This window comes from Colletotrichum destructivum, chromosome 9, assembly GCF_034447905.1.
Source record: "Colletotrichum destructivum chromosome 9, complete sequence".
In the NCBI taxonomy this organism is placed as follows: Eukaryota; Fungi; Ascomycota; class Sordariomycetes; order Glomerellales; family Glomerellaceae; genus Colletotrichum; species Colletotrichum destructivum.
The window spans coordinates 2,562,207-2,583,513 of NC_085904.1; the positions used below are offsets into that span (position 1 = coordinate 2,562,207).

At 57.1% G+C, this 21,307-nt stretch overlaps 7 protein-coding genes across 7 annotated transcripts; 3 read left to right on the forward strand and 4 right to left on the reverse strand.

The window, feature by feature from the left end:
* Positions 1-214: 214 nt before the first annotated feature.
* CDEST_13899 (Putative aminoglycoside phosphotransferase, protein kinase-like domain superfamily) lies at positions 215-1,711 on the reverse strand (the record flags this gene model as incomplete). Its single annotated transcript, XM_062930055.1, has 1 exon — positions 215-1,711. One exon carries the CDS (start codon positions 1,709-1,711, stop codon positions 215-217), a length of 1,497 nt encoding a protein of 498 aa, XP_062786106.1.
* A 5,311-nt stretch (positions 1,712-7,022) lies between these two features.
* CDEST_13900 (uncharacterized protein) lies at positions 7,023-7,568 on the forward strand (the record flags this gene model as incomplete). Its single annotated transcript, XM_062930056.1, has 2 exons — positions 7,023-7,104; positions 7,168-7,568. The coding sequence occupies 2 exons, from the start codon at positions 7,023-7,025 to the stop codon at positions 7,566-7,568; spliced, it is 483 nt and encodes a 160-aa protein (XP_062786107.1).
* Positions 7,569-8,304: 736 nt separating this feature from the next.
* CDEST_13901 (Putative hydroxyisourate hydrolase, transthyretin, thyroxine binding protein) lies at positions 8,305-9,139 on the reverse strand. Its single transcript, XM_062930057.1, has one exon. It carries the CDS (start codon positions 8,729-8,731, stop codon positions 8,306-8,308), a length of 426 nt encoding a protein of 141 aa, XP_062786108.1. The 5' UTR covers positions 8,732-9,139; the 3' UTR covers position 8,305.
* A 1,435-nt stretch (positions 9,140-10,574) lies between these two features.
* Positions 10,575-13,437, forward strand: CDEST_13902 (Putative EF-hand domain, ferric reductase, NAD binding domain, riboflavin synthase-like beta-barrel). The gene has a single exon (XM_062930058.1). The coding sequence runs from the start codon at positions 10,998-11,000 to the stop codon at positions 13,434-13,436; it is 2,439 nt and encodes an 812-aa protein (XP_062786109.1). The 5' UTR covers positions 10,575-10,997; the 3' UTR covers position 13,437.
* Positions 13,438-15,761: 2,324 nt separating this feature from the next.
* Positions 15,762-16,043, reverse strand: CDEST_13903 (uncharacterized protein; the record flags this gene model as incomplete). Its single annotated transcript, XM_062930059.1, has 1 exon — positions 15,762-16,043. One exon carries the CDS (start codon positions 16,041-16,043, stop codon positions 15,762-15,764), a length of 282 nt encoding a protein of 93 aa, XP_062786110.1.
* Positions 16,044-17,625: 1,582 nt separating this feature from the next.
* CDEST_13904 (uncharacterized protein) lies at positions 17,626-19,084 on the forward strand. Its single transcript, XM_062930060.1, has 2 exons — positions 17,626-18,406; positions 18,472-19,084. The coding sequence occupies exons 1-2, from the start codon at positions 17,883-17,885 to the stop codon at positions 18,767-18,769; spliced, it is 822 nt and encodes a 273-aa protein (XP_062786111.1). The 5' UTR covers positions 17,626-17,882; the 3' UTR covers positions 18,770-19,084.
* A 569-nt stretch (positions 19,085-19,653) lies between these two features.
* Positions 19,654-20,775, reverse strand: CDEST_13905 (uncharacterized protein; the record flags this gene model as incomplete). Its single annotated transcript, XM_062930061.1, has 1 exon — positions 19,654-20,775. One exon carries the CDS (start codon positions 20,773-20,775, stop codon positions 19,654-19,656), a length of 1,122 nt encoding a protein of 373 aa, XP_062786112.1.
* Positions 20,776-21,307: the final 532 nt, after the last annotated feature.

A 21,307-nucleotide genomic window follows, 5' to 3' on the forward strand; every position in this document is an offset into this window, starting at 1 on the left:
TCATTATGCAGTTCATTGCAGTAGACAGTCAAGTGCCAACCATCAGAGTGAGCTGCACAGCTACCTAGAAGATACTACCAACCTCTTGATAATATAGACTCTTGCTAATCAATGATTTGGTGAATTGCCCAGGGGCCGGCTGCATAAAGCTATAAAGGTTGCACAACAATAGTATCCGTCGACATCTCTGGGGTTTTATTCTCACAGCACACATTTAGTCGAATAAAAAGGACGACAGGCGCTGTTTTGCCTCTCCAGCGTCCCATTCAACCAAAACCCGCTCCTTTGATTCCTCCATCTTGGTCCTCACCATCAGCTCCATCGCAGCCCGCTCCTCCGGGCTGAGTAGATGCACCCTCGTCTTCCACAGCTCTTTCACGGGGTCACCACTCTCGCACCCCTCGCCAAAGAAACGGCCGTCCAAGTACTTCCAGTAAACGGTGTCGAACGCCCAGCTCCTCCTCGCGGCATAATCGAGCCAGAAACGGCCAGTCTCCCAGCTTTCCCGCATGTACGCCGAAAGGGGCAAAGCAGACCCGGCGCCCATCTCCGTCTCTGCCTCCTCCAAGGCCGAGAGCCACGTCCTCAGACGGCCCCCGTAGACACGCGCCCACTCCTCGATGCCGCCGTCCCACATCTCGGGCACGTCGAGGAGGAGCCACCACGGCGGATCCAGGGCGAACTGCGTTGGCGCGGCATACGCGAACTCCCAATCAATGGCCCCAAGCACGTCGTCGTCCTCGTCGACAAGGACGTTGGCCGGCCTGAAGTCGTCGCACCACAGGCGGAAGGCGCCCGAGCCGTCGAGCATCGGCAATATTGCGCGAGCGCGCTTGGAGCGGGCGGACCAGGTGTCTTCGGCAAACCCGTAACTCGATAGCCGTCCTTGCTTGGCTAACCTGCGAAACAGCTGGCGCGCGACGTACTTGTTCCTGCAGTCGTCCTCGGAGATTACCATGTCGTTGTGCTGGAAGATGAGCGTCGCCATTTGCATCTCGGCCAGCGCCGCGTACCACTCGTCGGCGGTCTGGTACGTGGTATCTTTGGGCGGAAATACCGAATCGGGTATGTTTGAGAGCTGGACCATGTTGCTCATATTCAGAGTGATGGGTCGTCCCGCGACACAGTGAGACGCAGGGCCCGTTTCGACGAGAGCACCGATGCGCGGAAAGGAAGGTTGTACGAGCTGCAGCACGCATCGAGCCATCTTCGCGTAGAGCATCTTGAGCCTGCTTTCGGGAATATGGGGGTTAAGGACGACTGTCTCGTTAGAATCCTGGCGAGGAGCCTCCAGAGCCTGGCTCAGGGTCTTCCGGGACCCGAGGTCTTGGATGACCATGAACGGACCGATATCCGAGTGTATGCCATGGTGTAAAACTTTCGGAACCGGGAGTCGTGTATGCAGAGCGATATACGTTGCTGTCGCAGCCTCTGCGAGTATCTTTTCCTCAGGGAACACGGCCTGATTGGGGCACGGCACGCGGACGAGAACAGTATCGGAAGCGCCCTCGAGCTGGATAGGATACAAGACGTTGAAGCCGCCGATGATCAAAGGGGTGATCAACCTGGCAGGCTTTCCGAACACGCTCTCGGCAAACGATTCAATTTCCCGACACCGGGATGACAATCGAACTTGCTTTACCGCCTCATCCCAGAGCTCGTCGCTTCGGTCCCATGCGAGATTGTCGGAGTCTTGTCGTGCTGTTGTCATTATTTCGAGAAGTGTCACAGAATAAAGGAAGTTGTCAATCAAGCGACCCAATGTGAGAAACGGTACACATGAAAGGCATGAGAAACAGCTCGATATGTGTGGTCTAGCGAGTGCCTCACGCTTGCCCTTCGAAAGTCTGATGTAGACACTCGTTCAAGTCAACCGAGGGGGAGGGGGGTGCTCCCACACTTGTTCCGACGTCTTTGGTGTTGGTGCAAACAAGGACCCACCGTTTTTTTCACTGTCCTATTCCAGTGGTTCTCGCTGCAGCTTGTCCTGGAAGCGGCCCAGCAGGTGATGGTCGAGCTCACTAGACAATGCCGGAGCCTTCCGGGGCCCGGAGGCCCGGGATCCCGGAGCTCGTCCAACCACGCGAACGGAGGTTCGTCTGATGTGGTGTTTTCCTTCGGATGGTAGTGAAGTGTAAGGTCCTGCCTCTTGTGCGGTTATCTCCATATGCTACCGCGGCTCCATGCTTGTGGAAGAGGAATCGACGACCACGGCGTGAGTGCTGATGCCAACTTTCGCTTTCGGGTCCCCGGTTTTTCTCTCCTCACATTTGTCCAAGACTCTACTTCGTGTACATCGACATCGCGAGGCTTGCCCTCCGTCCCAATGTTCACTCGACCCCTGCTCGCCTATGCCGTCCACAAGCTCGCCCGCAATATCCGCAGCAGCTATCGGCTGATCGAAGCCCGACGCCCCACGACGGTTCTGAAAGACGGATCGCCTCAAATGCCATTGGGGAAGGAAGGTGGAGAGGGGCGACAAGAAGGTCTCTGAGGTCCATCTTCAAGACCCTCCTCACGCGAAGGGGGCCGCGGCAATAAAGACCATAGCAGCTTGCGAGAACTACGATCTGGTGAGGCCCCTGAGCCTCGTCCGCATGGTGCCTTAAGATGGGGCTACCACATGCCCGAGCTACGGAGCCCAGGTCCTAGGGAGGAGGGGAGGAGGCCCCGTAGGGAGGTTCTCCGAACCTGGTTGAACAGACAACAGCTGTGTAAGTCGGGCCAGGAAACACGGCTTCACTGCGGGTGGCGTGGAATCAGCGATCTCAAAGCAGGGTACCGGGCACGAACACAAAAGTCACACTGGGCCAGAGCAGCTACACGGACTACAAAATAAAGCAAAATTTTCGACACGGGGGGAATCATGGCACAGAATTACTTCCAGAGCCCACGATAGGTCGGACGGGTGTCGTTGCATCCGACATTACATAGAAGCATGCCAAAGCAGACTCCCTCCCATGGGGTTAAGCCGCATCTGGGGTTTACTTCGGCACCTTTGAAAACGACGAGCATTCCAAGCATTAACTACATGTGCGAGTCCCAGCCCACCGGGACCCACGACAATGCGTGGGAATGTGCCAATACTTGAAGGATAACCAGGGAGGCTCGCCGGGGGCGGTCCAGACCGTCGCGAGAAAGGGTCTTGTCAGCCCCGGCGAAGGACGCCAACGAGGTTATTTGAGAGACATGTCTTTGTCTCAGTGGCCTTATCGGGGGAGGTTATTCGGGGCCAGGAACGGAAGTCATTGACGGCCGCGGGCTAGGAAGCGAAATACCAGAGCAACGTTCTGCGAGACACATGAACTCAAACACAGCTGGGAACGGGATGACATGCCAGTGGAGCTCGTCAATCGAGATCGAATTTTTTATGTTGTCAGGTCCTGCCTTCTCAGAGGCAGGCTCTGGTGGTGTTTGTGGTCTGCGAAAACATGCCATCTGGCGGATCGTGGATGCTGGGGTTACGGGACACAGGGGGGTCCTCGGTGTTTGCGGCGGATGATGACGGCGGCGGCGACGGGACTCGTGGCCCCGTTGGGATGTGGGACGACCGTCACGGGGATGAGTGGGGTTGGGGGGAGAGGAGGAGAGGGACGCTCTTTGCTGGAAGATTCAAGATTCCGGCGGTAGGCCGATTCAATCCAGCCGAAAACGAAACCGTTTTGAGCAAGAGATCGGAGGCCGCGTAACGCGAGTGGTGTGGCTGGGCTGGGCCTGCATCACGGTGGAGAGGAGCCGATCTGGACGAATCACAGCACTATAAGATCGGGATCCGCTTTTCTGTGTGGCGTGGGACACGCTGCGGCCAATCACGGACAAGGCGCAGTTTTCTCCCCTTCTCCTTATTCCTCTTTCAGGTCGTCAGGGTCCTCCGGTTCAGCGCCTCCCCACCTCACCGCCGTCGCCGTCGCCGCGTTTCCATTTGCCCTTCTTTGTCCCTTGCTCCGCCGCCAGAGGCTTGATACCCGCCCTGACGCCGATTGTGGACAGGGACAGCAGGGATAGGAGGCCGGGGCCCGAACGGATTTCAGCGAGGTAAGGTGCTGGGGGTTGCTTTCCAGCTGCGAGTGGAAGGCGCAGAATGCTTCGAGTGGGGGAGAGGAGCTTCGAAGGGCCGCGGGGGCAGCTGTATCGTGTCCCACAGACCGCAGTCTGCCCAACCAGAATTGTGCTACTAGCAGCTAGCACGGCAGGGTACGCAGGGTACCCGACTCAGGGCGTTCTCTGCCGTTACTCATTAGAGTTGTCGATAAATGAAGACAGGTTGCTAAGCATAGATTTGGAGGGGTTTTAAGGTGTGTCGACCTCCGGTTGGGCTGGTGCTTGGGGGTTGCTTGGCAGACCGGGCCGGCCAGGATTTGCGCTACTGGAAACAAGGGCCAACGTGGACGGTTGAGGCTTGGGGAATGGGCTGGCTGCGGTCAGCAACCCGTGAGTGTGAATGCGAGTGTGAGCGTGAGCATGAGCGTGAGCAATGAGCGTCTGGTGCAGAGTCGGTCAGCGAGCTCGTCGTCGGGCTGCTGGACCAGTGAGGGAACCAACAGCGAGACACTCGAGAGAGGTGCGGTTCCTTTGATTGGCATCGCTGGATCACCGGGACGCTAAGATTCGGAGGCGGGGACGATGGAGAGCCCAACAAGAAAATGGCAGACAGGTCTCCGGCCTTCGTTTCACTGGTCAGTATTGCGATCTGATGGGGAGGGACGCTAGGCCCGACGTGTCATTGCCCTCTTGGGCCAAGCGCCACCTCGCTGCAGGGCCGTGGACGGATATGACCGACCTTGCGGGTTCACCTGGCGGGGGGGGTGAATGCTTCGAGAACGGCATATACTGTTCGCTGATTACCTATCTACCCTACTCACTGGTACCTACGGGGGGGGGGGGGGGGGGGTTGATCACCTGCCGTCGCAGTGCGAGGTAGCATGACGAGGTTGAGGGTGATGGCGAGGAGTAGAGTTGCGGGATGCGGCAATGGCAATAGCAGCCCATGATATAAACAAGACGGATGCCGCCGCCGCCCCCGTGCGTTTGTTACAAAGAATACCAAGAACTAACCCTTCGGCAACCGGCATCGAGTACTCACCCACCCCCCCCAATGTCATCACTCATCTCCACCAGCATAACGCAACGCACGTCAACACTCAACTACGCCGACGACCTTCAACCATAGGCTCCTTCCCCCCCTCCTCCTTCTTCCCTCCGTCTCCTCTCGGATATTGGACAACACCGATACAGAATACCGCAAGACCGTTTCACCCTCGACTCTTGGACGCTCTGCTTCTTTCACGCCAACTTCATCCCCCTACCGCACGCTTGTTCAGTGGAGACAGCAGAACATAGTACAGCGTATTATTATACACTTACTACAGAGTACTGCCTACGCGTATACTGTACACTTTGCCCTCGACTTTTACATCGCCATCGTGCTTCTGTCATTCGCCGGACAACACCACACAACCCTCCCCGAGTTTCCCTGTCTGTTCCGCTGCTCGCCGCCCAGACTCTCCCGCCCCGACCGCGAGGGTTCCACCGCTGACGCTCTGCCAACCGAGCGGAATACCGGCACGCATCGCTGTATCAGCAACCCAATGGCCTCGGCCTACCAAGGTAAGCCATGCCAATCTCCATTCTCATCCACTGTCTCTACACACCCGGAAACACATCCTACCCAGTGCCCACCATTCAATCATTCCACGATTCAACAGAGGGGAAACTGTCCGCCCCCCCCCGCCGGCCGGGGTACCCGTGCAATTCCCAGAACGAGAGGCTCTCCCACACAGGTTTTTTTTTTTGTTTTGTCATTGCCCTGCCCTTTCTTGTCGTTTCCATTTTGTTGGGCCCCGTCGACGGCGTGTGGCTCGATCAGAGTTCGAAACGCGACACACAGCCAAAGCAGCCAACCACCACCCAATCGTCATGGGCTGGCTTCCTCTGCGTGCACTGGCGTGGCCGAGTCCCTCATGCAGGTCATCCCAGGTTTCTCAGGCTTTCTCTGCGCAGGAAAGTATCCGTCCAGATGTGTGTGTGGGTGTGTCTCTGCAGCGAGTTTAGTGCTCTCTTTGGCTTGCGTTTTCCCTCGTCGAAGCCGAAATGCCGGCGCTCCTCTCCCCCCGCCGCCGCCGCCCCATCCACTCGCTGGCATTGCTTGCTGCACTTTGACGGCCAGTCATTCCGCACTTTAACCACCGATTATTCACTTTGGCCGGCGGTCGAGCAACCAGAGACGGAACGTGAGCAAGCTTAGGCCAGTGGCCACGCCCACCCTCCTGACTTCTCTGACTCTCTGCTCGTGCAACCTGTTGCTCTAAATACCATTGCCCCCCCTTTCCTTCCTGTCCACCTCCGTCTGGGCCTCATTCCCTCGGTTGCTGAAGTGCAGTGCCTAGAAAGCGGCTTTTCATTTTCTATTTATTCCACTGAAAGAAAATAAGACAAGACCTGTGCGGAGAACTCGCCTTCCTATTTGCTCATTGTTGCCGCTGCCGCTACCGCCGCCGCTCTCTCGGTCCCGTTCCTGGGCTTGCCCGTCTCATTAGCTGGTGTCGCCTCTTCCGGGAGGGGATTCGTAATTGCCCAAGACGCTAAAGGATCAAACGGCACCCTCAACACCGAAGACGACCACGACGGAATTCCCGACGGCGTCTCGCCCTTTGGCCTCTCTCTGACCTGTCCTGTCTTTCGACTCTTGACACATTTTTTGATATTCCCCGCCTTTGTTTTCCCTTCTCTTCTCTCATCCGGTCGGAATTTCAGTGTTCCCAGACACACCCGGCACCCATTCACACACACACACAAGGACTACATTTCCCACTTATCTCTCTCGTCTTCCCCAGTCTCTTTTTCTATATTCACCACCATACCTCCCCCAGACCGCTATTCCATTGAATATCAGTCGCCCCTCGACAACTCCCTGTTGCTGCAACCGCAATATTATCCCCCCGATATTATTTCCGTCGATCTTGCCGCCTTGATCGCCTCTCCACAGTAAACTAAAACCGTCCTCCCTCACAGAGCCTCACACCATGACCAACACGCCACGAAGCCCGTCGACCAAGAGCCAGGCTAGTCTTCGGGACACTGGCTTCCCTGAGCCCTTTAACGGAGGTGAGTTGACCTGACGGGCCCGCTTTGACCGTCGTCGTTCAACAAGACTGACCGCTTCCCCAGAACGCAACACCACGTTGCCGCACCCCGACGCCAACCTGTCGCCCAACGCCGTCATCTCGCAAGAGGACATCAGCGGTAGCCGCGTCCTGGCCCGCACCCGGCGCTCGTTTCTGCACAAGCACAAGCGCACAATCAGCCACGGCGTCATCACCCCGCAGATGGCCGCCCTCTACAGCAGCACCGAAGCCCTTGCCGACGCCGAAGCCTCGGCCATGCTCGACACTGACGCCCCGTCCAACGCCAGCCAGTTCAGTCTGCCCGCCGGCGCCGGCGGCCGCTACAGCAAAGACGGTGCCGAGAGCTTCCTCTCCCACAGCGGCGGCGACCTCTCGCCCGTCACGTCGGCCCGGAGCGGCAGCAGGCGGGACGGCCTGTTCAAGAAGCTAGGCTGGCGGAAGTAGGGTGCGCGGGACGTATCCGAAATGACGGAGCGTCTCGGGGCTAGAGGGTGGTTGACGAGAGTAGGGCGCCAGGCCATCATCAACCGGACAAGATGATGGGTGCCTGCGCACGACGACGACACGGCCGAATAAGATTGTGTGTACAACAGATGATTTACAGCGCAAGCGTGGAGTTTTCACTTTTTATTTTTTTATTTTGGACGGGTTGTTTTCGCCCCCTTTATGTCCCTCCTCTCTGGGATTGAATGGTTGGGACCGGTAGGCTGGTTTATGGGTTTATGGAGCAAATGGGACGGCGACAAAAAAATTGCATCACGAGGGAACGTTTTCTATCCCCTATGTCTCTATCATTATTATCATCATCATTCATCACCGTCCAACCTCGAATTGGGCTGGCTGGGGACCACACACTCTCCCCCCACTCCCTCCTCGTAAGGGGACACCGAAGCCAGGGGCGATGAGCAAACTATCGTTAAAAACCAGGCACTTCGTAATTCTACCACGACGTCGCAAGGCTCTTGCACGCTAGAAACTTTTTGTCCCTCGCCTGTCCGTGTGCTCGTGAATGCTAAACATGTCTCTCTCTCCCCCCTCCAGTTCCTGCTTCCGATTTCGATGCGCCTCGTCTGGAGACAGCCCACTCCTCTTAAGGTCGAATCCAAAGCACGGCAACTCGTTCAATACCACCCACACATCTTGTGACCTCGAGACCGCTCTCTCTCTCTCTCTCTCTCTCTCTAGCTGCCCCGGTAGGTGGTGTAGCTGTAGGGGCTCAGCAGCAGCGGCACGTGGTAGTGCTGGCCCTCGCGGACGGTGAAGACGACGACGGCCTCGGGGAAGAAGGTCTCGTCGTCGCCGCCAAAGTAGGCGGCCGTGTCGAAGCGCAGGGTCCAGCGCGATGAGGGGCCCGGGGCGGCGCCGAGGACGTCCTCGAGGGTGTAGACGGGGACCTCGCCCGAGGCGGTGGCGGGGGAGAAGGGGAGCCAGGTGTGCACGCGGCCGTCGTCGTCGGTGAGGGACTCGAACTCGCGGAGGGTGCCCGGGCCCGAGGCGGTGGTGGTGGTGGTGGTGGTGGAGAGGTAGACGCGGATGCCCTTTGCGGGGCGGCCTTTGGAGGTGTCGAGGACGTGGCAGGTTATGCGGTCCTTTGCGGGGGATGCCATTTTGAGTGTGTGTGTGTGCGTGTGTGTGTGTGTGTGTGTGTGTGTGCGTGTGTGTGTGTGGATGTGTATTTGTATGTGCTGATGCTTTTTTTTCTTTTCCTTCCAAGTTTTTGTGATGATGGGATGAGGGGAGAAGAGGTGAGATGGAGGTCGGTCGGGCTGAAGGTGAGGCTCACGCAACGGCGATGGCTGATGGCGGGGTAAATCAGCGTGGTGGTGTGGTGGTGGTGGTAATGAGGCGGCAGCTGGGTGCGGATGCTTGGCGGGGGCTCTCTTTTCGGGTCTCCTCCCTTGTACCTGAGGGGGGCAGGCTGCTGAGTGTGGCACTTATGTCGTGGTAGTAGGTGGTATTTGAGCGAAATTCGTTCCTCGGACGAGTGGCTTTATCGAGAAGACTGATCGAAAAATCGAGTCGTCCGGAATTATTCGCGAAGAGATACTAGGCTTGGACCCTTATACACTACACATACAGTTGAGGGGGGCGGACACTGGTGTCGGGCCCGCATCGCAGGGCGCCGTGATGCGATGCGGAGGCCGCCCCACTCCAGGGCCACGGCAACCTCAGTCGCCGGTGCCCCCAGGCTACAGAATGGGGACGACTATACGGATACAACGTGTGTAGGTATTTCACGAAAATGTCACTTTTTCGAAAAGTCCTTCTTGTCAGCGATACGCATCGTACATATCGACGGGAATAACTACTAAACAAAGAGCTCATACGACCTTCCCCATGGCTGGAGGAGACGTGCACAACAACGCAGCACAGCCACTCTTGGGGGGCCGCCGCTCGCGGGTGCTTGCCGCCAGACGGGCACATCTGCCAACTAACATCTTCCCCATGCTCGATTTCTCCACAGCTGCGCCGAGAAAGGATATTGACTGGATCTCGGGGTGACGCTAGAGGGAAGGAGAGAAGTGTTTTAAAATAGAAAGGGGGCTTGGGGGCGGGAGAGGGATGGACCTGTCGCACAGCTGGACGGCGCGCTCTGCAAGATGGCGAGCAGCCGGGACGATACACGGCAGCGAGCGAGCGGTATTGGAGGAGAAGAGGTATCGACGGCTGGCGCAGAGTTTCAGAGAACTGGCGGATGATGGTTTGTTTCTATTTCGTTCTCTTCTGTCTTGCTCATCTCAACACAATGGCGGTTGTTGCGCACGGCGGAGGGTGGAGGGTGGAAGGCGGAAGGATGGGGGCAACAGACAGCCGGCACATGCCGGACCCTGGCAGCGGGAAGCACCGGCGGAGGAGAGAGGGAGGTCTGGGCGTCTGTCACCGCACTCGCGGCGGGCTTCTTTGGGGGGGGGGGGGGGGGGGGTTGTTGTTGCTGCAGAAGACGTTCTACGTCATTGGACCGTGCGCTGTAACTAAGGTACCAAAAACCTAATTGCGGTACGTACCTGAGTTTAAGTTCTGGCGTGACCCTTATCGGGCCAAGACTATCTTTATCGAAACCAATCAGAGCTCCTGCAAATGACAGCATGTGGTGACGAGCCTTTAAGACGACTTCCATGCTCAACCAAACAACCGTGACACCCACCAAGAGAAAGCCAAGACCGACCACTTTGCGTTGGCCTAGACCAGTGGTCTGCAGAAACAAAACAGCGAAGAGGAAGAGAGAAAGATGGACAAAAAAAAAAAAACCCCTGCCTGGTTTGCGTTTGGTGCAAGCGCGGCCTAGACCTCTGACCGAACGCGCGCCACCGTCACGGTTCCATGGCCTACCGCATTTCGTGGCTTGGGAGGTTCTGTCCTGATCTGTTTTGCCGTGCCGCAAGTTGCAGCCCATGCTACCTATGCCATCACGCGTTCTGTCTTTCTGTAGACTGTCACTCACTGTCGGCACCATGACAACTGAGTGATGATCTCACCTATACGCACCACCGCCCTCTGGGCTTGCCGCGCTTGCGAGTGAGCCCCTTGGCGTTTGCTTGGTATTGCCCACCACCCAAGAAGCTTGGCTCGTCCCTGGCTGACGTACAACGACGCGGTCCACCAAATAAATGAAAAAAGGGGGGGGAATAAGAGAGTACCATGCGACTAGGTAACAACACGGCAGACGACAAAAAAAAAAAAAAAAGACCTAAGGGGGAATCACCGCCAAGCGGCCAAGTGGAAACGAGCGTAACCTGCCGTACCTTGGCTTGTCGCCCGCGACTCTGTACAAAAACATCATGGACCGCCGCGTCTCATTCTCCCCCTTCCTGCCACCCCTGGAGCACCAATCTTCCCACAGACAACCCATAAGCATTCTGACCACAACGCTTAATGGCTGCCGTTGACCACCCCGTCACAAACCCCGACGAGGGAGTCCAGTACCTCACCGAAGACGAGATCAACTCCTTCCTTGACGACCTCGACCACAACGACGACGGCTACATAGACTACGCCGAGGTCGAAGCCAAGCTCGATGCTGCTCACGACGAGCTCGCCCCCGAGCACCAGGCCAAGCCGCACCACGTCATCCGAAGAAAGGAACAGCCCAACGACTTCTCCTCGTCGCAGCACTCGCGCGACGACAACCGCCTGCGCCATGAGTTCCTCCGCACCATTATGGGCCTGCCCGGCTCCGACCCGGGCACCACCTCGGACCCGGCCGCCGACGAGCGGAGCCGGTCCCACCGCATTCCGCGCGATGACTTCGCCGCCCGCGTCCGTGAATGGAAGATCCCCTCCTTGAAACAGGACAAGGACTCGGAGGACTCCCAGCGGGACTACATCCGCCACCTGCGCCTCTCGCGCCGCCTTCGCGCCTACTGGGCCGTCCACGGGCCCGAGATCGCCTTCCTCGCCCTCGTCGCCGCCTGCACCCTCGCCTTTGGCGTCTGGCAGTGCGTCAAGTACGTTACCCAGACCCAGTACCGCGCCGGCTTCGGCTGGGGCGTCGTCATGGCCAAGACCTCGGCCGGCCTGTTGTACATGACCTTCTTCTTCCTGCTGCTCAGCATGTCGCGCTACTTCTCCACCTGGATGCGCCGCTCCTACTACGTCTCGCGCTTCGTCAACTGGGACCTCAGCCAGTCCTTCCACATCAAGATCTCCATCGCCGCCCTCGTCTTCGCCACACTTCACGCCATCGGCCACCTGACGGGCTCCTTCTACCATGCCAGCCGGCCCGCCAACCGGGACCGCGTCGCCGACGTCCTCGGCGGCCCGGACAATGTACCCGGGCCTTACGCCGCCTACGTCCGCACCCTGCCGGGCATCACCGGCATCACGGCGCTCTCCTCCTTCTACATCCTTGCCCTGCTGAGCCTGCCCAAGGTGCGCAACTGGAACTACGAGGTCTTCCAGCTCGGCCATCTGCTCATGTACCCCATCATCGGCCTCATGATGGCCCACGGCACCGCCCACCTGCTGCAGTGGCCCATGTTCGGCTACTTCCTCGCCTTCCCGACCCTGCTCGTCCTCGTCGAGCGCCTCGTCCGCGTCGGCACGGGCTTCCACAAGATCAGGGCCACCCTCAAGGTGCTCGACGGTGAGACGGTCGAGATCACTGCCACCATCCCGAGCGAGCGCATCTGGAAGTACCAGGCCGGCCAGTACGTCTTCCTGCAGGTGCCGCAGCTTAGCACCTTCCAGTGGCACCCCTTCACCGTGTCCATCTGCCGGGGCCGCGAGTTCCAGCTGCACATCAAGACGGACGGCAACTGGACGAAGAAGCTCCGCGACCTGGGCGGCGACTCGGGCACCGCCGAGATCGACGTCGGCATCAACGGGCCCTTTGGCGCGCCGGCCCAGCGCTTCTACGACTTCAGCCACACCGTCATCGTCGGGTCGGGCATCGGCGTGACCCCGTTCTCGGGCATCCTCGCGGACCTGCAGGCGCGCGACGACGAGGAGCACGGCGGGCCGACGCAAGATCATGGCCGCCAGCGCGAAGGCCAGCACCGTCACGACTCGGACACGACCGTCACGGCGGAGAAGAAACCGTCGGGGGGTAACATGACGGACGGAAACACGAAAGACGACAGCCCGGAGCGCAAGGACTCCGAGGCAACCGCAGCGCCCGACGCCAACGACCCCACGAAGCTGCCCAACCCCTCCGAGTCCTTCGTCTTCGCGCCCGACTACCGCCGCGTCGACTTCCACTGGACGGTGCGCGACCGCAACTACCTTCTCTGGATCGCCGATCTGCTCAACTCGGTCTCGCGCAGCCAGGAATGGCACCGCGCGCACGAGGGCGGCGGCCAGCACCTCGACGTGCGCATCTCGACGCACGTCACGCAGAAGCGCCGCGACCTCGTCACGCACGTCTACCGCTGGCTGCTCGAGATGCACCGCACCGAAGAGCACCCGGAGAGCCCGCTGACGGGCCTGCTGAACCCGACGCATTTTGGCCGGCCCGACTTCGACGCCATCCTCGACCGGCACTACGAGGACATGCGGCGCTTCCGCGCGAGCAAGCGGAGGAAGATGAACGCGGGCGCCATCAAGGGGGAGGGTCTGAACGGGGAAGAGGAGGAGGATGAGAAGAAGGAGAAGAAGAACGGGGACGGGAACCGGGACGCGGATGCCGGCGGCGAGGGTGGGGCCGCCAGGCGCGAGGTCGAAGAGGAGGACGAGGAGCTCAAGGTCGGCGTGTTCTATTGCGGAGCGCCGGTCGTCGGGGAGATCCTAGCGGACAAGTGCCGGCAGCTCACGGTGCGTGGGCGGCACGACGGGAGCAAGATCGAGTACCACTTCATGATCGAGGTCTTTGGGTAACGGCGGCGTTGGTTCTTCATGGGGAGGGGGGGTGGGGGTTATCCATGAACATGGTCTACAGTACCTAGTCTGGTCGAGATGGAAAAAAGCATGCGGAGGGGCTGGAAAGTAGACGGCAGAGGTTGAGGCGAGGATACACGTTCGTCTCTGGAGGTTCTTCTGCCCCCCCCCCCCCCCCGATCCCTCGCCTCGGGTCCTGTCGCGTGGAATCCTCTTTCAACGAGCTGACGTGGAAGGGACGACGAATCATCCTCCCCCCCTTCCCCCTCCCCCGCCCCTTGGGCGTTACGGGTTAGACGTGTACAAGTAGTTTGTTTTGTTCTCCTTCAACATACTTCATAACCATTGACGGATTATGCTTTTATGGTGCAGGCGTACACGTATGTATGCGTGCGTGTGCATGTGGGTGTTTGGGTGTGTGTGTGTTTGTACGTTACATACCGGCTGTCGGATCTCAGCCGCCGCGAACGGTACGCCCTTTAGAGCACGATCGGCTTCGATTCCCGTGAACACAACCCTACGAGAAGAAAAAAAGTAACGTCACTAGTAGAAAACCATATTTCTCCCCTCCTTTCTTTTCTTTTTTCTCGGTTTCTCTCTCTCTCGCTCCCTCGCTCTCCCCCCACTCCTCCACTTGTCTTCCGATCCCCGGTGTTTGTTAAAGGCCCCCCCGCGGTCCGGGGTGGGGCCTGGTCGGATCGGCGTCTTCCCCGGCCGACGGACCCATGAACCCGGGGACGCTTCTTCGCTCCTTCATCGTCCATTGGGGGACCTAAGAGAGAAAAAGGGGTGTGGGGTGAGGGATAAGAAGGAAGGTGTTTCTGGTTAGGGAGAGGAATCAGCCTCTTTTCTCCGACGGAAGAATAAGAAAGAGAAAAAATAACAAGGGGGGAGGGGGGGAACTGGCGACCGGCAGGCAAGGTCCCTGGGGTCCCTGGGTCCTCTGAGCCCGCGTTACGGTAAGTACGGCGTCTCGCGCGACTCGCTCCTCCCGCTGTCCCTTGGTCGTTTTTATTTATTTTTTTCCTATATACCTCCCCCTTCCGAACTTGATACACTTCTTGTATTGGTCTCGTCCGGTTTGGCATCGCCAGATCTGCCCTGACTTGCTGTTTATACTATGTGGAGTACACATTGATAGAGAGAGAAAGAGAGAGAGAGAGAGTGTGTGTGTGTGTGTGTGTGTGACGTTAAGAGAGAGAGGGGAAATGGTCTCCTACCCACCATGCACCCTTCGTTATACTGTTACACTTGTCAGTATAGGAAAGAGTGCCAAGAGGAATGGCGGAGAACGACGTCCACCTCTCGAGCTACATTCGACTACATGGGGCGAGAGCCGCAAAGACGAAGGCCACGTTAGAAGGGTGACTGAGTGAGTGAAAGGTGGGGGGGGGCCGAGCGGATACATGTGGCCAAGAAGAAACGCCGCGGGCACGTCGATCACGGGCGTCAGGGTAAACCTGCGGCTGCAGCAGTAGCAGCAGCAGTAGCAGCGGTATGCGGCAAGCGTATGCGGCCCAGCCGGCAACGCTCCAGCTCCGTCCTTTTCCCGAGAGCCCTATGGGGTTAAGTCAAGAGCCTCTTTGCCGAACCGGCAGCGAATTGTGTTTCTCCTTGCAGTGGTTTTGGCGTTTGGGGCATTTCGTTCGTGGGCACGCCCGCCGACGCTGATGCGGCCGGACGGCATGAGAGAAGACGAATGGATGACACATGCTGAAGCTTCCAAGGGGATTTTTCTTCTTCTTTTTCCTCTTTTTCCTTGGAAATTCCCCCCTTTCCAGATGACAACAGAGCACTTCCCTCCCCCCTGCCCCAAATTATTCTCTCTCTCACCTTCTATGAGTGAAGGGGAAGGGAAAAAGGAAGGATATTCGGGATGAAAGGACGATATGGCTCGAGGACAAGCGGGACGTCGCCTGTCGAGCCGGTGTCCCGACGACGAGACGATGGCGAACGCACGACGTGAAGGGTTGCAGAGAGTGGGGGACCTCCCACAGGTCCGGGAACCGGGGGATAGAACAGACACCAGAACAGAACACAATAGACCAGACCAGGACCAGACCAAGTACAGAGACAGAGACCTCCCCAACATCTAAATTTACGCTCCAGCCAAGAGAAAAAGAGGGACCCCCTTTTACTCCAGACTCTTCGCACGGCGCGCCGCGACCCTCATCTTGATAGAGACAAGAAAGAGAGGACAAGGCTGCACCAGCCCCGAGAACACCCATGCCTCACTTTTATGTCCCCGGGGTTGAGGTGGGGTGGCGCTGCATTGAGCCGCAACCGCCGAGACTGAGCAGGGCTGATTTGATCTACGCCGCCAAGTCAAGTCATTCGATCGAGGGAGCAAATGGCGTGGGGAAAAAAAGAAAAAAAAAAAAGAAAGACGCCGAATAGAAACCCACCCCCCTCACGGCCATTGTCTGGAAAGACGAAAAGAAATAAAGCTTGGTAGCCAAGAGGAATCTCGAAAGGCGAGGCGGAAGGTAAAGGCGAAAAGGCGAAAAGGCAAAGGCAAAAGGCGGGGGTGCGCGTTTGGATCTGCTGGCTTTGTGTTGCATCGTCGCTCTCGTCCTCTTGGCAAAGAGACAACACCACAGACAACATACATACACACAACACATTGCCAGACACCTTCCTCGAGGAATCGACGACCTTGCCTGCAATGGTTCCTGTACCGCGGTAAAAAATAAGAATAAAATAAAACTAAAAAAGGACTCGACGGTTTCTGGGGGTTTTGAGGCTCCTCTGGCGGGTGGGTGTGGCGGCCGGGGAGCGAACGCGAACGGCATCTTCTTCTCTGCTCTGCAAGGCACACTATTCCATATTGGCTAGTTCCTCAGGGCCACTCAACGATGCCTGACCCCGGTTTCCCCTTTCCTCTTGTCTCCCACTCTCTCGCCATATCTCCCGTGGTCGAGGTTTCTTTTCTGGTGCGTTGCCCGTCGATCGATCAACAGTGTTTCGTCGCGTCCGGGCTGGAGGCGGTCTGAAACGGACAATGCGTGGGTGGCCGGGATGGACGTGGGAGGAAGTGAGGGGGGGGGAGACCGCCCAAAACACGGCCGTTTGAGCCGCACCTCGAAAGGAAACCAGCCGTAACTGTACTGATATCAAGATTCCCGTACTCACAAATGGATTTGCAGGTGGGGGAGTCCTCGTAAGTCCCTGAACCTTTTTGCGGCAAGTAGATGCCGCCCTGTTCTCCGCATTTTGTAGGCCGTGGGATAATTGCATCTTCCTCTTCCATTCGAAAATAACAGTCAGCGATGAGAATGAGAGTCCGTGTTGTCCCTGTTTCCAACGTCCGATCTCGAAACCTCTCCCCCCAACGCCCACTTCCCGAGGAGGGGATTGAGAAAGAGGGACACGTCAGATCGATATAGCGTGTAACAGCAAACCGCGAGAATGGAGAGAAAGAAACGTCAACGATGACGGGTTTCGTAACGCTTTGTGAAATAACGGGGGGGGTAAAAGAAAAAGCCAACGAAAAGTGAGGCTCAAACCAGGGAATAGATATCCCCTTCCCCCTCGTCCCCAGTCTCTGATTCGACGGGCAGGTCGTGCCGCGGGATCAAACACACAAGCTAGACGAAGACCCTCAAAGGGAGAAACGCAGACGCTCGAGCCAAGAGCGGCCTTTGGCCTATTATGATTTCCTGTCGAGAGGGTGTATCCAGGTTCGGCAGGTGACGGTCTTGTTTGGGAGGGGGGGAGGGAGAAGATTTGCCTTTTTCTTTCTTTCTTTCTTTCTTTCTCCCTCTATTTCTCGGCTCTCGCTATCCAAACCGAGACTGTGTATAATCTACCATCTAAACTGTATACCTTCTCTACTGAAGAAGGAGAAGGAAGAGAGAACGAACCAACGAACGGAACGCGAAACCGGGCGTGTGAACTTGGAGGCTGTCTGTCGGCCAGTCGCCGCAGACTCCAGAGAGGGGAGAGAAGGGTCGAGACATGCCATCTGAAGGGACGATTCGTCGAATGACGGGTGGCCGGTCTGCCCTGTTCAATGTGCGTTTGGTAATTCGGTTTCGTGCGAGGGGGTGAGGAGGACTCGAGATGGGATGAAAGTCCACGGGCGGTAGCCAGCCGGCCAGGGTTGTTGTCGAGTATGTATGCGTGTGCGTGTGTTAGAGAGTGAGAGTTGCGCGTATTGTATGAGTGCGTGTATGAGTGAGTGTATGGTGTGGGAGAGAGGGTTTGGTATAAGACTTGCCCGCCCTCTTCCCACATGTCTCTCTTCCAACGGCTCTGCGCTCTGCGGTCATCTCATCCAGATCCCTTCATTTCTTATTTACTTCCTTTTTGTCCTTTATTGCGGCCGGACCGCCCTTTTCTCTTCCTCTCTCTCTCTCTTTCTCTCTCTCCCCATCCCCTCAAGTACATCATCACCAGTCAGTCCATAGCACCCTTCGTCAGCCAGTCAGCCAGCCATCCGCCAATATGCAGCTCTCATTCCTCCTCTTGCCGCTTCTGTCCTTGACGGCCCTGGCCCACGATGGCGAAGGCCGCAATCGCAACTCGACAGAAGCCCAGTGCAAGCGCTTCCTGCGCGGCGAGAAGCTCGTAAAGATCGCCAGCAACGACACGCTCCTGGCCGAGATTACCAACAACAACGCCACCAAGATCGACTTCATCAAGAAGAAGGCCGCCGAGATTCAGCCCAGGCTCGATCAGGCGAAGCAGAATGCCACCCTCATGGCAACATGCGAACAGGTCCGCGCCGTGCAGCACGAGAACGGCCAGTGCCGCTTCATGCATCGCATGGACAAGCTGCAGAAGCTCGTCGCCAATGAGACCGCCCTCAACCAGGTCACCAACAACAACGCCACAAAGGCCCAAAAGCTCAAGGATTGGGCCCAGAAGGGCATGACCAAGCTCACCGAGCTTCAGGGCAACCAGACCCTCCTGCAGTACTGCTCCGCGAGGGACACCAAGGGACAATGCAGGCAGATGAAGAGGCTGAAGTAAGTCCCCGCCCTCCAAGGTAACCCTCCCAAAAGAACAGTTGGCTAACCACATCGGTTCACAGCAAACTCGTTGCCCTCTCCAAGAACGACACCGCCCTGAACGAAAAGTTCAACGGCAACGCCACCAAGATCGAAATGTTCAAGGCAAAGGCCGCCAAGAAGGAGGTCAAGCTCAACGAGATGATGAACAACTCAACACTCATGGGCGTCTGCCAGCAAATCAAGGCTGGCAAGGGTGGCAAGAACGGCGCCAACAACAACAGCCAGAACGGCATCGACAGCGGCGCCGCCGGCGTCAGGGCTGCCGGTGCCCTCAGCGTGGCCGCCGTCGTCAGCGTCGTCGTCGGCTTGTTGATGTAGAGTGGGCCGAGAGTGCCGGGAATCGGGAACTTGGGAACTTTTTTTGGATGGCTTGATTTGGTCCTCGGTCTGACACGAAAGAGATCGATGCCATTTGTTGCAAATGTTGGCGCATGCCCGCGGCTTGTACAAAACCACAGTCGAATTAGCTGGGGGATACATCTTGGTATTTCACTCATTCTGATGGCTCGACGTGGACCTGACACCAGGTCAGTCTTACGGTAGATGGGCTCCAAGCTATGGATCATGTTCATAAGTAATGATTGGCTCGAGAGTAATGTTTTTGTAGAGCAAAGAGAAAATATGAAAGGTTACAATCGTTACCAAGTCGCTCGCTGGTGCGTGATGCTTGTCCCGCCGTCCGACTCGGTTCGGGCCAATCCAAAGACGCCCGTGGTTTTTCCAGGTTCTGTTGTCAAGATGCGTATGCAATGCGCATTTTCGAAAACGGACGTGCTCCCTACCAAAGACGCTGGCCCAAGATTAAGTCTCGAGAAACCGAGATGGAGGCCACGTTCGGGCCCGCACCCAGTGGGCGGTGCAGACTCTATTTCTGCAGGAAACGCAAAATGTGAAAACGCCCAACTAGAAGTCAATATCTTGAGTCAGAAGGGGGTGTGCATGGGGAACTAACCAAATGTAATTAAAAAGCAACCGACGTAGAAAGTTTCAGGTGGCGATTTGCAAAGAAGAGTCGTCCCGGGTCGGTCTCATTCACGGGCCTCTGGTCTGAAAACGACTGGAATTGCCAGTCAGCAGGTAAGACTTGCGATTTCGAACCCTGATCCGAGACGTACCTTTAAAATGAAGCAAGTTTGCCGATAAGTTTAAGTGAATAAATCCGTGTAGCATGACTAGCCACAGAACCACAGCCCAAGTATTAACTAGATATCGAAATAGTCGACAGTGACTTTAAGAAGCCCATTGTCGATGTGCGTTCCCCGAGTGACAGCAGCAATCCTCTGCTGTACATCGTGATGGAAAGACGCTTTGCGGTTGGGAGACCACAGCACGACTGGCGACCAGCGAGTGGGAGCTGTTCGCTGACGGCCCTGACGGCTGTGCATCCGTCCGTTTTTCTCTCTGGTTCGACGTTGAGAGGTGCGGGGATTAGGTTTGTTGGACATTCGAGGTAAGGGAGTGCGAAGTGAACGGCTTTCGACTCTTTTCTGTCCTGTGATCTCGGGCGCGGGAGTCTGGGGGCGTTCCTGTTGTCCGGCTATTGAGACTGGTTCAGGGGAACGAGATTGATGATGAACGACACCTTCGCCAATGGTTTCGTCCATTGGCTCAACCGGAGATGTGGGAGGTTCGGTCAATGGTGACCAGGAAGGGCTGCGGAGGCTGGGAAGGCACAAGCCGTCCTCGCCATCCGAGTCGGCGCTCTGGGACTGTTCCATCTCGGGCGAAAAGCTGACCGAATAGATGAGACCGGCCTGATGAGTAAAAGATTGGCATCTGACTGTCTCTGAGCAATCGCTCAAAGATGGCGCATTCGATCGCGTGATCGGAGGGGTTCGCGGGGCACGGATTGGAAACGGGTCTGCAAGGCCCTTCTGAGCCGGCCTCGGGGCCGCTGATCGACCGAAGATAGGAGCAATGGACTTCTCGACAGGCAGAGCGGACGAACCCGCGAGCAGTTTTGTCTGTTTCGTCGCCACGGTTGTGACGGGCTTCTCACACTGCTTCTTGGGCTGGCCGACCATCCGAGCTCCAGAAGAGCATGGCGACATCCGTCCATCGCTTCCCTCCTCCTTCTTCTCTTGCTGTCCTGACTGGTCTCTATGAATTTCGATTCCCGTGAAGAGTCCTTCTCCGGGTAAGTAACAAACAGACAGAGGCGAATCTTCTCCCGAAGAGTCAGTGAACTGGATGACGGCATTGTCGACTACGTCGAGTAAGTCCATGACGGCTTTGACCTTCTCCGGACTGGTTGGGGCGGATGGCAAGGCGGCCGGGCGATCAAGGAGGTCTGGTAAGTCTTTGCTGAAATCGTCAGTTTTCATCTTGATTCCCGGTATTGTTTGTAAGTTGATAGAGAGAGTGTAGATGTACCTTACGAAACCGAAAGTCGAGGATCAAGAGTGAACAGGACAGGCGAAGGATGAAGGGAAAGACGTCGACGAACATGGGAAACTGCAGACAGAAGTTGTGGAGGAAGAAGAGGAGAGGAGAGGACATCGAGTTGCGCCCTTTTTGTTAGGGGGTGAAGTGGAAGGTACAGTTGTGGAAAGAGCGGCCGGTCGAACTGCAGGCGCTCTGCATCGTTCCTGCTAAATGCGATCTGGTGAAATTAAGATCCGTTGGGTATATTTTGTACAACGATATTATCAATATTCGTAAATATAATAGCTACTTACAAGACGGTAAGATGTGCCGATAGGCATCTCGGGGTTCACACAACGGCAATAGACACACGGTGTTTCCCCCAGGATAGTCCGATGATACATATGATCTTCTTCTACCTACGGCTTCAAAAGGCCGATGTAGCAACGTCTAACTTCGCCATTAGCCGATTGAGCCCGGATTTCCACATCA